Genomic DNA, 15,213 nt, shown 5'->3' with positions numbered 1-15,213 from the left:
CTTCTATTTGTTTTAGATATGTTGATTTGCTGTTGCACTTTACAGTGCAGAGATGTGGGTCATATGGAAGTACACCTCAATATGTGCCCAATGCCTACCTACCTCTACTGAACCTATCCTAGTCACTCCTTCTCCTTCACAACCTGCTTCAACAGTTGCAGTTCCCTCCACTCTTTCACCTAAAGTACAGTCTAAAATGGTCAAATATCTTCACTGTAGCCTGTTAATATTCTGAAAAAATGTCCCTACACATATCCAAAAGAAACACACAACACCATCACCTTCAAGAGGAACCCAGTAGACTATGCTCCTCTCATCATCAATGGTGACCTGGTGGAGAAAGTATCATCCTTCAGGTTCCTGGGTGTTCACATCCAGGAGGAGCTCTCCTGGGCCACCATCAGACCCATCCTCTCTGACCCCTCCCACCCTGCTCCCCTCAGAAGGAGATACAAATCAATCAAAGCTCCACCTCCAGAATGACTAACAGTTTGTATCCCTGGGCCATGAGAACCATGAACAATGTGCAATAATCCACATCAAAGTGTAATACACTGAGTTATATTTATTTATCTCTTAACTTTATATTTTTATATTGTGTGTATGGTAATGTATATAATTTGCTGAGTTTTTTTTATAGTATTATATATTTATACGTCTTTCCTTTTCCAGTATTTTATTTAAGTGTGTTTTATGTCATTCTTGGAGAGCACCTTAATAATGTACATATGTACAATGACAATAAAAGCTTCTATTCTAAAAGGGAGTTTTTTTTCCACTGTAGCTGATGCTTTTTTATGTGGAATTGTTGTTTTTTTTTTTATATATATATATTTTGTTATGAGCACTATGATGTGACTTTTTCTTTTAGTTGGATTTTTATAAATAAAGTTGAATTAAAATTAAATTAAATACAGACACAAAACAGATGTCTTCCTTAAGTTTCATCATGTTTACAGCCTACTGTATTTGTTTAATATTGCTTTGTGTTGATCTTACATAACTTCATTTGTAGTTCACAAAGTATGATCCATATTACTTATATCTTAAATAATACTGGTTTGATACTTCTTTGGAACAAAATTATAGAAGTATTTTCACAACATTTACTGTTAGTGCTCGCCAAGGTAAGTTTTAGTGGTTCTAATGTCAATGTATTTGTATCTGGCATTTTACACTTAATAGGTTAATAACAGTATGCCTATTCACAACTGTAACAAAATGTAAAACCACATCTTGAATGTTTTGATATTGTTTCATAAAACAATTAGCTCTGGGCTGTAAGAATTACTTTAATCACAAAAAATAATATATGACACAGTTATCATAAAATGGACCTAATGAAATATTTAACCTTCATGTGTTGTACTTAAAGTGTTAAGGTACTAACAATGCTGTGAATCTTTATACATTGAATTTATCCTACATTTATCCCCGTTTTAAGGTTAAAACAAAGAGGTTGTGATAGGACTGCAGCACAAATAAAACAATTGTGTCTCTAGAGGAAATCAAAAGGCTCAAAATCATTCATGGAAATGTTGATCAATTTATATGTTGTTGATGAGGTGCATTATACTTTGTTTTTTCAATGTAACACTGCTGAGGAATCCGATTAACAAAAATTTTAAAATGCAGATAAACCATCCGGAAGTGCCTAGCTGACATGGCTATGCTATCGATTTTATTTTGTATTTTTTTCTTCATTTCCTGATGTCACTTCCGGAGCTGGTCATGGAGGAGATGGTCATGGAGGAGCGGGTCATGGAAGTTCTGCAGCTGGATCCTCTTGTATTTTTTAAAGACATAACGCAGTTACCGTTACAATATGGTACGTTTGTCCGTTACTTTGCTAGCTGCAGTATACTTCATGTTTACAGTGGCACTACAATTTTTGTGGGACGCCGTGCCAACCACGGTAAAACAGAAGAAGAAGAAGCATTGTCGGCGTGTCTCTGTTTACATCACGTGCACCAATCATGGCGAGTCAATGCGAGAGCAGGACGAGCTTCTCAGAGTGGAAATACACGTATTATTTTACCTGTCTCCAAAAGATATATGCATCAGTGAAGCTAAGCTAACGCTGCGTTGGTGAACGTGATGGAAGCCTCTGCAGCGGCTGGATTTTAACGGACTGTGACTGTGTTATGGTCATTTTTATATTCATCATCATATCCTCAAATGTATGTTCATGTGTACAATTTGTCATGTTTTAATACATGACGACTCCATTAATCTTTACACTTTTGAACAGCTGAATCATGATTAAACAGTACAGATCGTATTATTCTCAGTGCAGCACAGTCTCTGCCAAGGAATCTCTGCTCACATGCAGACATACACTGACGTACACACTTATCAAGACAGATAAAGACTGGAGCCAAACCTTCTCATAACATCTTCATCATCCTCCAACATTGCCACTATGGGCATCTGACTCCCTCCCTTTTGTCTCTCACTGTTGGGACCTTTTCTTATCTGCATAAAAAGCTTAAGCTTTGAAACTGTTGGAGCGGGGCGCGGCACTTCCTTCGGACGTCCGCCTGGACGGACGCTAATTTTGTTTCACTTTGTTCCATCTTGTACCTTTTTTACTTAGCAATAGAATAAACTTTTTATATAAAATCATCAATGCTTCTCCTGGATTCCATCATTCAACCAGAGCAATGAATCATGTCACTAAATGAGGTCAACCGTAAATTCTGCCGTAACAATTGGCGTCGACGAACTGAATCCATCTTCTGCTCTGTGGGGCGTCGATCGTGGACCAGCACTGGGTCGACACATTTGAAGCCCCGGGGCTGGCCCGCGGTGGTCCGCCCTCGGACAGAGACTGGAGCACGAACCATCGGTTGAACCTCAAACACCAATTCGGACTAAGGTAAAGCTGCCTTTATAAACATATATGTATAAATTTTCATTTACATATATATATATTCGCTCTGTGTTGATTTTTTTTGGAACCAGTCAAGCATTGTATTGATTTTCAGCTTTGAGCTTTGATTTTGATCCTCAGCTGTTCTGTGTTTTGACGCAGTGAATAGCCATGAGAAAGGCTCAAATGGTTGAGGTTCTGTGCTTTTTAATGCTGTAGGTTCTCTCTGGTTTTCTTCGGGCTCGGATATTTTGTTTAGGCATAAAATACGGCTGGTCATTATTTACTTTGGTTTCGTTCGGACACCCACAGACAGCCTGTGAGGTCCTGACCATAGATAGACGGGCAACAAGGTTTCCAAAACATCCCAGCGGTGCCATGATCTGAGTTCACCTCTGTACCGAAAGCAAAATAGATTAAAACCCCGAATCTAACCTAAATTGTGTTTCTGTGAATCAAACAGATGAACAACCCAATAACAAATAATATATGCATACGCATATACAATCTTGGTATGATGTGAACTCAGATCATGCTTTCAGGCGAGTTTTACTTTTTTTTTATCTTTGTTTTTATTTTGTTTAAACGTGGAATCAGATTTCTCCCTTTGGCTTGGCTTTAATGCTTTCATTTGGACGAGTGTCAGCTTTTGAGAAAGGGAGAGAAATACAGAGAGCCAAACACACACACGTCGCTGCTGTGTTTTTCTTTTTTTTGGACGTGTGACCACACACACACACACACACACACACACACACACACACACACACACACACACTCACACACACTCACACACACTCACACTCACACTCACACTCACACTCACACTCACACTCACACTCACACTCACACTCACACACACACACACACACACACACACACACACACACACACACACACACACACACACACACACGTACGTACAGAGAGAGAGAAAGGGAGAGAGAGAGAGCACACACACAGGCACGCGCACACGCACAGCCACACCCATCCCAAGAGAGAGGTGGCGCCCCTCACTGGCCAGTTTAGTGCACTACACACTTGTGACACAACATTGTGATTTCTCACCTCTCCTGTGCCTACAGAATAGTGCCATTACACACAGACACTATTTTTATTTTATTTTGATTTCATGTTTGATGGGCAACACACACTCAAACACACACACACACAGATGAATACAGTATTTCATTTTATTTTATTTTAATATTACTGTTACCATCATTATCATTTTTTATTATTTAAATTGTTAGTTTCTGTTGGCTTTGTGGTTGCCCCCTGAAGAAACGACATCTTCAATGAAAGAATGAAATCACCTTCAACTCTTACGCTAATGGAATGTCAACATCATTCAAAGGACCAAGCATCAGAAGGAAATGGACAATCAAAGGTGTGTGACCTTTCAGGACTCAAGGACTCAACTCCCATTCAGCAAAGCAATGCTGAAATAACTCGCTCAGTCCCAAGTCAACTCTTCATCGTCTATGAATGGGCCGCATGCCAATGCCCCATCATCAAAGACTGAGAACCTGTGGGCGTCGGAGTGGACACTCCCCCCACCAATGAGTTGCGAGTTAAACGCCACGACTACTGCCTGAATGATGGGCAGCAACTGCAGACTGGTCACACGTCTGCTGGAAATCTTCACCAAAAAGACACTGTTTCAAAAGCCACAAGGATACCAAGCAACAAGAAGTCCACCACAGCCTTTGGTGGTAGTGCTAAATCACTTTAGCCTTGAACTTTGGCATGGAGGGGGACAACTAGCAAATAGCCAACAAGCTTCTCCTTCGCACAATACTAACCCCTCTATCTTCTGACTGTGCACTAGATTATTTTGTTTTCATTTATTCTCTCACACGCAGACAGACCAGACATACAGTCACACACCCACATTCACAACTATGAGAAACACAGGACCACCAGAACTTCACACAGAACCCTTCTGTTTGCCACATGAGATCAAGTGTGCCCATCATTTATCTTTGCTTTTATTCATTATGTTGCTCATTTATTTACACTGCTTTGGCCTTTATGAGAAAACAACAAACAAAGGGGAAGAAAATAGTGTTACTGATAAGGTTGTTTTTGTTTGCTTTTCTTTCATTTATTTTCTTGATTGAGGGGAGGCCCCCCACAATGCAAGATATGGTTACATCCGCTGAAGACAGAGCCCTCTGTTGCTTCAGCTTTTGGAGCTGAAGTTTTAATTTTTATTGGCCATGATTTTTTTGAGCTCACACGTTTTTCTCCTTTGTTATTTCTGAACGATTCTTCTTTTTCTCTTTTGTTTTTACTCAATTTCAGGAAATTGAGACAGAGATTGAGGACTGCAGCCTCAACAAGTTTAAATTTTGACATTTTTTTGACCGATACCCTCGTAAACAATCTGTACCTTACCCTTTTTGAAGCTGCTTGCGACAGACAGCCTAGTTCAACATTCATTGTTTTCATTTTGCGCGCCTCCCCCTTAACCGCGTCGGACTGTCTGGCCGGCCCAAAGCCACTCGACAGCATGGGGGGGGGTACCAAATTTTTCCTGAGAAAAAAAATGTCCCATTAGTTGCTATGAGTACATAGGCAATTACTTTTCAAACAAGAAGTCCTGGTTTAATGTGCAGAAAAAGCATAAACCTTGCTAGGGAAAGCACTCTTCGGGGGATAGCAGTCCACCTGATTTGATACATGCTTGGTAACCGAATACCATTCTGAACAAATTTCTACGTTCCCTTAGAGTGAGGGTTATTAGAGGTTGCGTGCTCCGTTCAATGTTGAGTGATATTAGAGGTGCCCAGAAAGTTCTGACAGTTGAGTTTCCCTCAGGTTGCAGACCGAGGTTGAGTTTCCTGCCGATTCAGAGGTTTTTTTCTTAGACTTCTGGAGTTTATGGTGGTTGAGTTATTCCCAAACTCTTATTCTTCAAGAGTGGCGGTTGAGTTTCCTGCCGATTCAGAGGTTTTTTCTTAGACTTCTGGAGTTTATGGTGGTTGAGTTATTCCCAAACTCTTATTTTTCAAGAGCGGTGGTTGAGTTTCCTGCTGATTCAGAGATTCTTTTTTACATTTCTGGAGATGGACAGCGGTTGAGTTTCCCCCGCGGACCGGGGTTGAGTTTGGTTATTGTGCATGGCCGTGCGATTTCTGCCTGATCAGCAGCTAGTAGACTGTCAGTACTGCAAGGGACAATACTCTAAGTGTAGACTCCGCCAAGGCGGAAGTAAAAAGGAGCGTACCTCTTAGTAATCAGACAATACCAGTAAAAAGCAATTAATTAACACTAAAAGGTTGCCAAGCATGAGGGGGCAATAAGAGCTCATTGACCCCGAGAGAGGAGGTGGACTGGCTATCGCCATTGGTGGGTTAGATGAGACCTATATTCCACTTAGACACTATGCAGCAAAACCTTGTGAATGCATGGACGTGAAAATTGAGGCATGAACGTGTGCGGTGCATGAGTGACTGAATGATGACACGTTACGTATGCCTGAGAGAACCGTGTTGTGAGTGCGAATGTGCCGTGGACGTGTCATTGAGTGATTGACCGATGAATGGCTGTTTGACTACACATGTTCCTCTGTTTCACCTTCCTTTCCTCCTGGGTTTTGATGCACTAGATCTTCTCCCTGTTTTTGCCAATTATGTAGTGGGGTGTTCAGAAAACACTGCTGCTTGTTAAAAGAACTATGGTTTTAGGCCTTGGGCCTTCTAAAAAGTTTACCAGGTTTTAAAGGTTTTTTCTGGGTGTTTAAAAACACCAAACGACGTTTTTATATATGATACCACTTTCAGTGGAATGACTGGCTTTGACCTTGACTGACCTTACTGTTCATGTTCAGTGTCCATGTTTTTTGTTGTTATATGTGTATACTCGTTGTGGTGTGCACTTGTCTACGTCTTCGTCTTAGTTGTTGTTATTATGTAGCTTTTTCCAAAATACAGGTCGCTGTAAGGAGACAAATCAGATCCAACTAAAGAAAAGAGATATTTTAAATTATCCAGTTAAGTCTTAATGGTTTCCTCTCTTTCTGTTTCTGAGTGTTTCCTAACAGAATGCCACCGCCTTCTCGACTCCGATCCTTCCTCTTCGCCGCCATGCCTGGTCACTGCTTCTTATGATGAAGGATGAGAATTAAAGGGAAGTATTGTCCATAACTGTAACTGGGAAGCAAAGGGGAAATAGATTGAAATAGACACGTGACAATATGACATATTGTGGATGTTCTAACATAATATCTATTCCAGAGACTACAGCGACTTCCAATCCAACTGCAAAAGTGGGGACAGATCTTCAAATTTCCAAAAGGAGCGTACAGTTGACCCTGGCTTTGACCTTTATGGCTGAGGAGAAGGAGGTCGAGGAGGTTGGAGGGCACAAAGGCAGGCGGACACAAGAGAGAGGAAAACGGAGACACATCCAAAATGATCAGATAAGTGATTTTCCAATGATATTTATCATATGGTTTTAAGAATCCAAATGTATTCTTATGTAAAAAAGGGAAGGGAGCGGGCCAACGTCCCTCTGATTTTTGATTTATATTTTATCATAGGAAAATAATATACCCCAAAACCCTCCAACCATTTTCTTCTTGTTCCAACAGCACTTAGCGTGCAAGACCATAAAACACCTTCACTGGGTTTAGACACGTTTAAGGGAAAAATTAAGTGTTCTCAACATTGGGTTGGTGGCCCAATCTGGGTCGCCTGAGATTTAAAAAAGGGTCCTCCTGAAATTCTTGATAATTGATTGAAATAAGAGATAGTTTAAAGTTGAGTAACTTCCAAGCATTTAAGGAAGCTCTCCAAACCGTGCTGGGGCTCGTCACCCCTACGAATGGGATAAATACAGAGAGCAAAAGACAATATGATTGTTCGACTCAACTTAACTTTAATTCTGTCTAACCTTAAAGGGCCAATAATCTTGCTAAACTCTGGTTCAGACAGAGAATAGGAGACACTTTTGCCACCAATTGACCTTCAAAATTAAGTAAATTACATCTCAAATAATAATTATGAGGGAAAATAATGAAATAAATGAACTGACAAATTCAGCTCTATAAAAGAATTAGGCTATGTAAATAGGTGTGGAGTGTTAACATTATTCAGAATAAATAAAGGATAGAATAAGATTTCTCCTTCACAAATAAGAGATAGCAAAGAAAATAAACAAACAATTTAAATAAATAAATAACATTATTTATTTATTTGGTTAAACTCATTTAGCTTTCTCACATCTCCATGTCTCCCAATTGTATGTATTCATCTTGAGAAGACATGTAATCACACTCCACACTTCTCCGTCTGACTTGCATGTCCTTCTCCGTCCGACTTGCATGTCCTTGTAAACAGTGGTTCTCAAATTGTTGCTTCTCACCAGGTAAGTAGATGTACCACAGATAATCACTGCAACTCCAGCTATGCTTCTTCTTACTCCAGGAAAAGAAAATCGAATTAATACTTCCTGCTTTTCTTTCAGCCTCAAATTTTCCCACTCGCGTGCGAATGGGCTACAGAGCTAGCATGGCTAAAAGCTCACTAACCCACACCTAACCATTGTGTGATTGTGCAGCAGCACCTTTTAGGATCTGAAAAGATCCTGACCTCTGACCTGTCTCTGCCTTCCTGGCCATACTAACTATTCATTTAGTTAGTTAACTAAACCTAACACCCCTAAACTTTATTATTTATTTTTTTTTTTTTTTTTTTTTATTTTTTTTTATTTTTTATTTTATTTTATTATTTTATTTATTTTATTATTTATTTTATTTTATTTTATTTTATTTTATTTGGGTGAGTGTTTTTCCCCCCCACCCCCCTTTTTTTCTGTCCAGGTACCAGCTAAAGCCTACCAGGTACCAGGTACCAGCTAAAGCCTCAGTAGTGGGATCGCGCCTGTGTTCAGGTACCAGCCAATCCCAAGAGTTCTGTTTCGGTGTTTTTCCCCCTCTTCTGTTCAGGTACCTTCCGATCCCAAGAGAGGTTGCCAGGTGTGTGGAGACTACCCTTCCTCAGACAACAACCAATCATCTACAACGCCGACCGAAATGAACGACCCACACGGCAGTGAAGGTCGCACAGCGGGCGACATGGATCCAAGATGATTGCCGAGACCAGCTGATGCTGAGACGGAGGCTGACCGAACAATGAAGGGGGAACCGACAAGGCCACTGAGACACACACACAAGAAAACGCTCTAAAACAAGGGCCTAGCTTTGTTTATAAGCCACACCAAATGCTCATAGCTAGGTTGAGGGAGGACAACCTCACACCTAGTTGCAGGAATACAGTCATAAACCCTTCTGCTACGATTGAGGAAAATACTCAAGGTTCTTCACTCATGATGCCACCAATCAAGTGTGATTCTAACCATGGCTATTGGTTACCCCAGTTACCACTGAACTAAGCCGATGAAGACGAGTGATGCCCTTGATGCAAATGATGATTTTTGCTTATCTAGATGTAATAAAGGATGATTTTTGATGATTCATGCCATTGATAATAATGATGAAGTTTTTTTTAAGGTTTATTTCCACATTTTTCTTGATATATCTGTGCCTCACAAAAGAAGAATATATCCAATGTATGACAATAACGATGCTAATGGTTAACCCTGACAGACAGCAAAGGTGGAATATAATAATTTTGTTTCTTGATTTGGTCGTTGAGGCGACCAAAAGTGGGGAATGTTATGGTCATTTTTATATTCATCATCATATCCTCAAATGTATGTTCATGTGTACAATTTGTCATGTTTTAATACATGACGACTCCATTAATCTTTACACTTTTGAACAGCTGAATCATGATTAAACAGTACAGATCGTATTATTCTCAGTGCAGCACAGTCTCTGCCAAGGAATCTCTGCTCACATGCAGACATACACTGACGTACACACTTATCAAGACAGATAAAGACTGGAGCCAAACCTTCTCATAACATCTTCATCATCCTCCAACATTGCCACTATGGGCATCTGACTCCCTCCCTTTTGTCTCTCACTGTTGGGACCTTTTCTTATCTGTATAAAAAGCTTAAGCTTTGAAACTGTTGGAGCGGGGCGCGGCACTTCCTTCGGACGTCCGCCTGGACGGACGCTAATTTTGTTTCACTTTGTTCCATCTTGTACCTTTTTTACTTAGCAATAGAATAAACTTTTTATATAAAATCATCAATGCTTCTCCTGGATTCCATCATTCAACCAGAGCAATGAATCATGTCACTAAATGAGGTCAACCGTAAATTCTGCCGTAACAACTGTTATCCAGGGACAGGTCAGCAAAACTATTGCACGGTATGTTGTTGTAAATAACAAACATTTTCAACAGCAGAATACACACAGCTTACTTTACATTACTGTGCTAAGGCTGTAAAATTGCAGTTTTAACTTTTGAGCAGCAGTTTTGTTGTTTTATATGCACATCTGTTATTGTTGTTTTATAGCAGTTTTTTGCTTTCATTTATGTATTTTAGAAGGTTTTTTGTGTTCGTTGTTGCTAGTTTTTGTACTTAAGCTGTAAGGGAACATTCTAAGGCTAAACACAACCGTTTCTATGATGATGAAGCCACTTTACTTTAGATTTTTGATTCTGAATAATATTCAGGTTGCTTTATGTTAGTTATTTCACAATTCCTTGTAACATTTTCAGTTTCTGCTGGTCTCAGGTAAATAAACTGGTATTGAAAGAATACTTAGTGTTTCAGTGAGATTGGTGTTTGTAAAGATTAATACTGAGCAGAGTTTAGTTCTGTTAATGTAAATGATTATAAACTGTAGGGTTGGATACATAAACATTTCATTTATCAGAGGCTTTTATCCAAAACAATGTTAATACAGGAGCAGGAGGAGTAGGAGTAAGAGGCATTCCAACCACTGACCCTCTGATTACAAACCAGCTTCCTTAACCACTATTCCTCCACCACAAAGTTGATCAACAGTGGATTATTATATTATTACAGCTCTGATATGAAGCTGTACGGACACTAATGACCCAAAAAATAATACAATTCTTTAATTCTAAGTAACTCAAAAGTTACTTTTTCCAGTAACGAATTACTTTTTGGTGTAAGTAATCAAAATAGTAACTGAGTTACTTTGTGAATGAAGTAACTAGTAACGGTAACTAGTTACTTTTTTTCAGTAACTAGCACAACACTCTCCGCAACCCACCAGTTGAGAATCGCTGGTCTCAGGCATCTCTCCTTGCACTATCAGTAAAAATGTATACATCTATATTCTTTATAGTACACTTTTATATTATATTTATATGTATAGTATCATTTTTTTGTTGTCATATTTCCTTAGTTGCACTATTTCTCAGGTGTCTTTTGGGTGTATTCTGTGTTGCTTTCTGTTGTTAATGTTTTTATCATTGCACTTTATCTGATCTGAGCTGTCATAACAGTAACTTTCCCCACTGCAGGATCAATAAAGCGACTCTACTTTCTCCTAGGGGGCGAATTGAGCGCTCTAAAGGGCCAATTTCGGGCCCCCAGGCCTTGAGTTTGACACATGTGGTCTAAGGCATCTCTCCTTGCATCGTCTGTAAATATATATATATATCTATATTCCTTATATATAACCTCTACGGCTAGGCAATATATTGTGATTCAAGATATATAGAGTTTTCTATTTTAGTGATATAGAAAATGACAATATCGTGATATATCTTTTTTTTTTTTTTTTACTTGCTTTTATTTATACAACCACACAGTACAATTCACAGACTTTATCGAGTTAAAAAATATTGAGATTAATATTGTTTATCGCCATTTTCAGAAAAAAATATCGAGATTTGAGTTTTGGTCAATATTGCCCAGCTTTAATAGCCTCTTATTGTTTGTTGTATTTTTACTCCTTCGTTGCACTATTTTTCGGGTGTGTTTTGGGTATATTCTGTCTGTGTGATGCTTTTCTTTTGTTGTTGTTGTTTTATCTTGCACTTTATCTGATCTGAGCTGTCTTGACAGTAACTTTCCACTGCAAAATCAATGAAGTTACTCTACTTTCTCCTGCGGGCCGAAGTGGGAGCTCAAACGGGCCGGTTACGCCCCCCGGGCCTTGAGTTTGACACCTGTGAACTAAAGTGCCTGACACCTGACACTCTGATTGTAACTGTTGTGTTTATTTGACAACCCACTGCACAGAAACACGAGTGTTTAGCAGTGTTAGCCGAGGAGCTAGCCGTGAAGCAAACACTTACCCTCCAGCAAAAAGATGAATCAGAGTGTCTCTCTGACTCATTGTAGATCATATTCGGGAGCCGTCCACGGGGAAGCACGCTGGGTACCGGAGACAGGGATGAAGGCCCGGGGGGCAGAGGTAGGAGGGACTCAGCTGAGCGGTGGTAGAGGTCAGCAGCACCGCAGCGTGTGGAAAAACACAAGCTAACACGGCTAGCTGCAATGCTAGCTACCGATGCTAGCAGCTTATCGCGGAGGGAGAAGACACAGTAGTCTGTGCGACACGTTCTTGTCTCCTTTTCTTCTTCTTCTTCTTCGTCTAACGGGATGCTACCGTACTCTGAACCGCAGGTGAGTAATCCTAGTATAACAACTCGGCCTCTTCTCTCCTTTCACTGTGACTGAGCGGCTCAATGTTTATCCACCAATAGAACGCAGCACAACAGAGGCGCTGATTGGACGAGCGGTCCCGTGGCCCCGCCCCGTCACTACGCTTTCACGTGATACCGCCTCCTGTTTGAAGGGCAGTCACTGCTGTTATTTAATTTAAATACGAGCGTGTGTGAGATTCCTTCTTTTTAATTTACAGCACATGTCCTTAAAATGTGATAAAAGAGGAAAATCAAATAGAGATGTGTTCATCTCCCACAGAGGTTTGTTACAACAGCAAGAGAGAGAAAAAAAGAAGAAGAAATAAATCAATCTGTGGTTCCTAAACCTTTTTGGATCGTGACCCCATTTTAATATCACTTAATTAGACTTTATTTTTCTTTGTTATACTGTGCTACAAACACAAAGTAGACACAATTAGTGACTTAAAAAAACAAAAAAACATTTATATTATGTTATTTTGTTTTGTTTATTGTTAATCATTTTACTTCACATTATTATATGATATTATTACGTTTTAGATTTATATTTGATGAGGTAAAAATATAGAATATAGAATTAATATACTGATTACATCTATGGCTCGTGTTGTCTTTAATTGTAAATTGAACTGAATAGAATTTATTACCATTGTTGGTTGTTTTGCTTTGTATTCTTGTAAATCTTAGTTACTGATCATTAGTTAGTTTTTCATAGGTTTTTTTCCCTCTTATTCTGTTTAGTACGTATTGTGTATTTCTTGAAGTCCAAACAGCTCAAAGCATTATGATGAACTTGTATAATTAGGAACTGGGGGTGGGATTAAACAAGTCTTTCTTCTTCCCACTCCCTTTTGAGCAGACATATTATTACAGTTATAAGTATACATGGATCTTGTCTGTTATTTTGAACATCTGATTGTTTTTCTCTGTTTGAGTTTCCTTATACACAAAGAGTTTAGTTCTTTTTCTTGTCCTTGAGCAAAAAAAAAAAAAAAAAATATATATATATATATATATATATAAATAAAATAAAAGAAAATGAAGAATGTGTGTTGTTTTCATTTTTAAAATAATAATAATAATAAAACATAATGAATCAGTAATTCCTTTCTTAAATTATTGACTAGACATTTCAGGTGACCCCCATATGGAGTCATGAACCCAAGGTTGAAAAACCCTGAAATAAATTGTGAGGGAAAAAATGTATTTCTTGAACATTTTATATATTCCCACTTGAGAATAAATAAAGAATCGAATGTAATAATTAATATGAATAGTACTGCATAATAATAGACTCCAATTATCTGTAATAACAGGAAAACAGACAGAAAATAAAAAGGTAATATGACTCGTTTCTTTTTGCTCACTCTCTGTATTTAAAACAAAGAAACAACATGACACGGAAAGGCCTCACATGCATTTTTGTGACAAAATCACATGTTTACACACTATTCTTCCTGAAAAGCTGGTGCCTGAATGTTGAGAAGGTGTAACAAACGGACAAATATGTTCATATCTGCCCATTAATCCCATTCTTAATCTCACGCTAGGTGTCACGTTTAGTCCAGTGATCATGTTACCCTGTGACTGAAAATGAAGGCAGAGCTTCATCTGAAGTGTGTTTTTAATGTGCTGTGATTTAGTTCAGTGGTTCTCACGACCCCCAAAATAAAGGTCCCAGAGAGCGGGGACCCCTACTGTAGCTGAAGGTGGTTGAACACAGACATGAACATTGAAGAACAGTCATGTGGAGACAGGACCATCTATAAGGGGGAATAAAGGGGAGAGATTTTTGGGGTCCATCCATAAAGTCAGTAAAATGATGGTCCATTGTTCTATGAATCTGTGATAACCACATTTATTTATTCATCTGAATAATATCCACTGTTATCCAGGAATGTTTATTATTATTATAGTCATCTTAAAGATGGAAATACTGGTTTTAATCACAAATAAAATGGGTTCAAAGTGACCAAATATGGTGGAAAAGATGGTGAAATGGGATTTTAAAAACCACAGAATTTGGTTAAAAGTTCTAAATAGGGATCAAAGTGCCAATATTGGCTAAAAAGTAGCAGAAAAACTAAGGAACAATCAGTTTAAACTATTATATTATATAAATAATGTGTCAACATATGTGACAATAGGAGGAAAAGGTGGTGGAAAGGGTTTATAAGTGCTGAACATATCTTGAAAGTGGGAAATATGCAGAAAAGGCATTGAAATATGTCAGAATGGGAGTAATGTAGCAAAAATGCATTAAAAGGAGCAATAATGTGGCAAGAAAAAGTGATGAAAATAAGTTAAAATATGGCAAATTTGGTGTAGTTGCAGAAAAAGGGTAAAAATAATGAAAAATTGGATCAGATTAGGGATGAAATGATTACTCGTAAGGCAGTTAAAAATCGATTCATAGGTATCACGGTTGACATTGATACTTTGGAAATTGAATCTCAGTACTTTTTTTTATCTCTTGTCCAGCAGTGTACGTGCGGGCAGAATCTGCTACTACTTTCTTTCTGTCCGCCTTCTACTCTTAAACATGTTCATAAATGATTCATTACCCCTTTAGCACCGAAAGAATATCTGTAATATTACGTGAATATCTGTAAAAGTCACGTTTTTCTATTAGCTGTGTCTGCTAGCATAGCATCTCTTCTTCACTGCAAGATATCTGCATGCCAACCGACCACTGGGTTACCAGCGCCCTCTGCTGGTCCAAACAAATATCTGACGTAAATTAGTTAAATTACTAGGGATGTAACGATTAGTCGTCAGGCAGTTAAAAATCGA

At 38.7% G+C, this 15,213-nt stretch overlaps 1 protein-coding gene across 2 annotated transcripts in view; it reads right to left on the bottom strand.

Moving 5' to 3' along the window:
• The window catches only part of LOC114474751 (solute carrier family 25 member 36-A), a 45,069-nt gene extending 32,606 nt beyond the window's left edge, over window positions 1-12,463 (bottom strand). For both annotated transcript variants that reach the window (XR_003675390.1, XM_028465256.1), the window contains exon 1: window positions 12,070-12,463. Coding sequence is in view for 1 of the 2 variants with exons in the window: in XM_028465256.1 (XP_028321057.1) it covers window positions 12,070-12,110 (41 nt within the window). In the remaining variant the exon portion in view is untranslated. The remainder of the gene's footprint in view (window positions 1-12,069) is intronic.
• Between the last annotated feature and the right edge of the window lie 2,750 nt (window positions 12,464-15,213).

The sequence above is a fragment of the Gouania willdenowi genome, chromosome 13 (assembly GCF_900634775.1).
Source record: "Gouania willdenowi chromosome 13, fGouWil2.1, whole genome shotgun sequence".
Classification (NCBI taxonomy): Eukaryota; Metazoa; Chordata; class Actinopteri; order Blenniiformes; family Gobiesocidae; genus Gouania; species Gouania willdenowi.
Note: the sequence above shows the minus strand (reverse complement) of the source record. Positions and strands in the feature narration are given on the sequence as shown.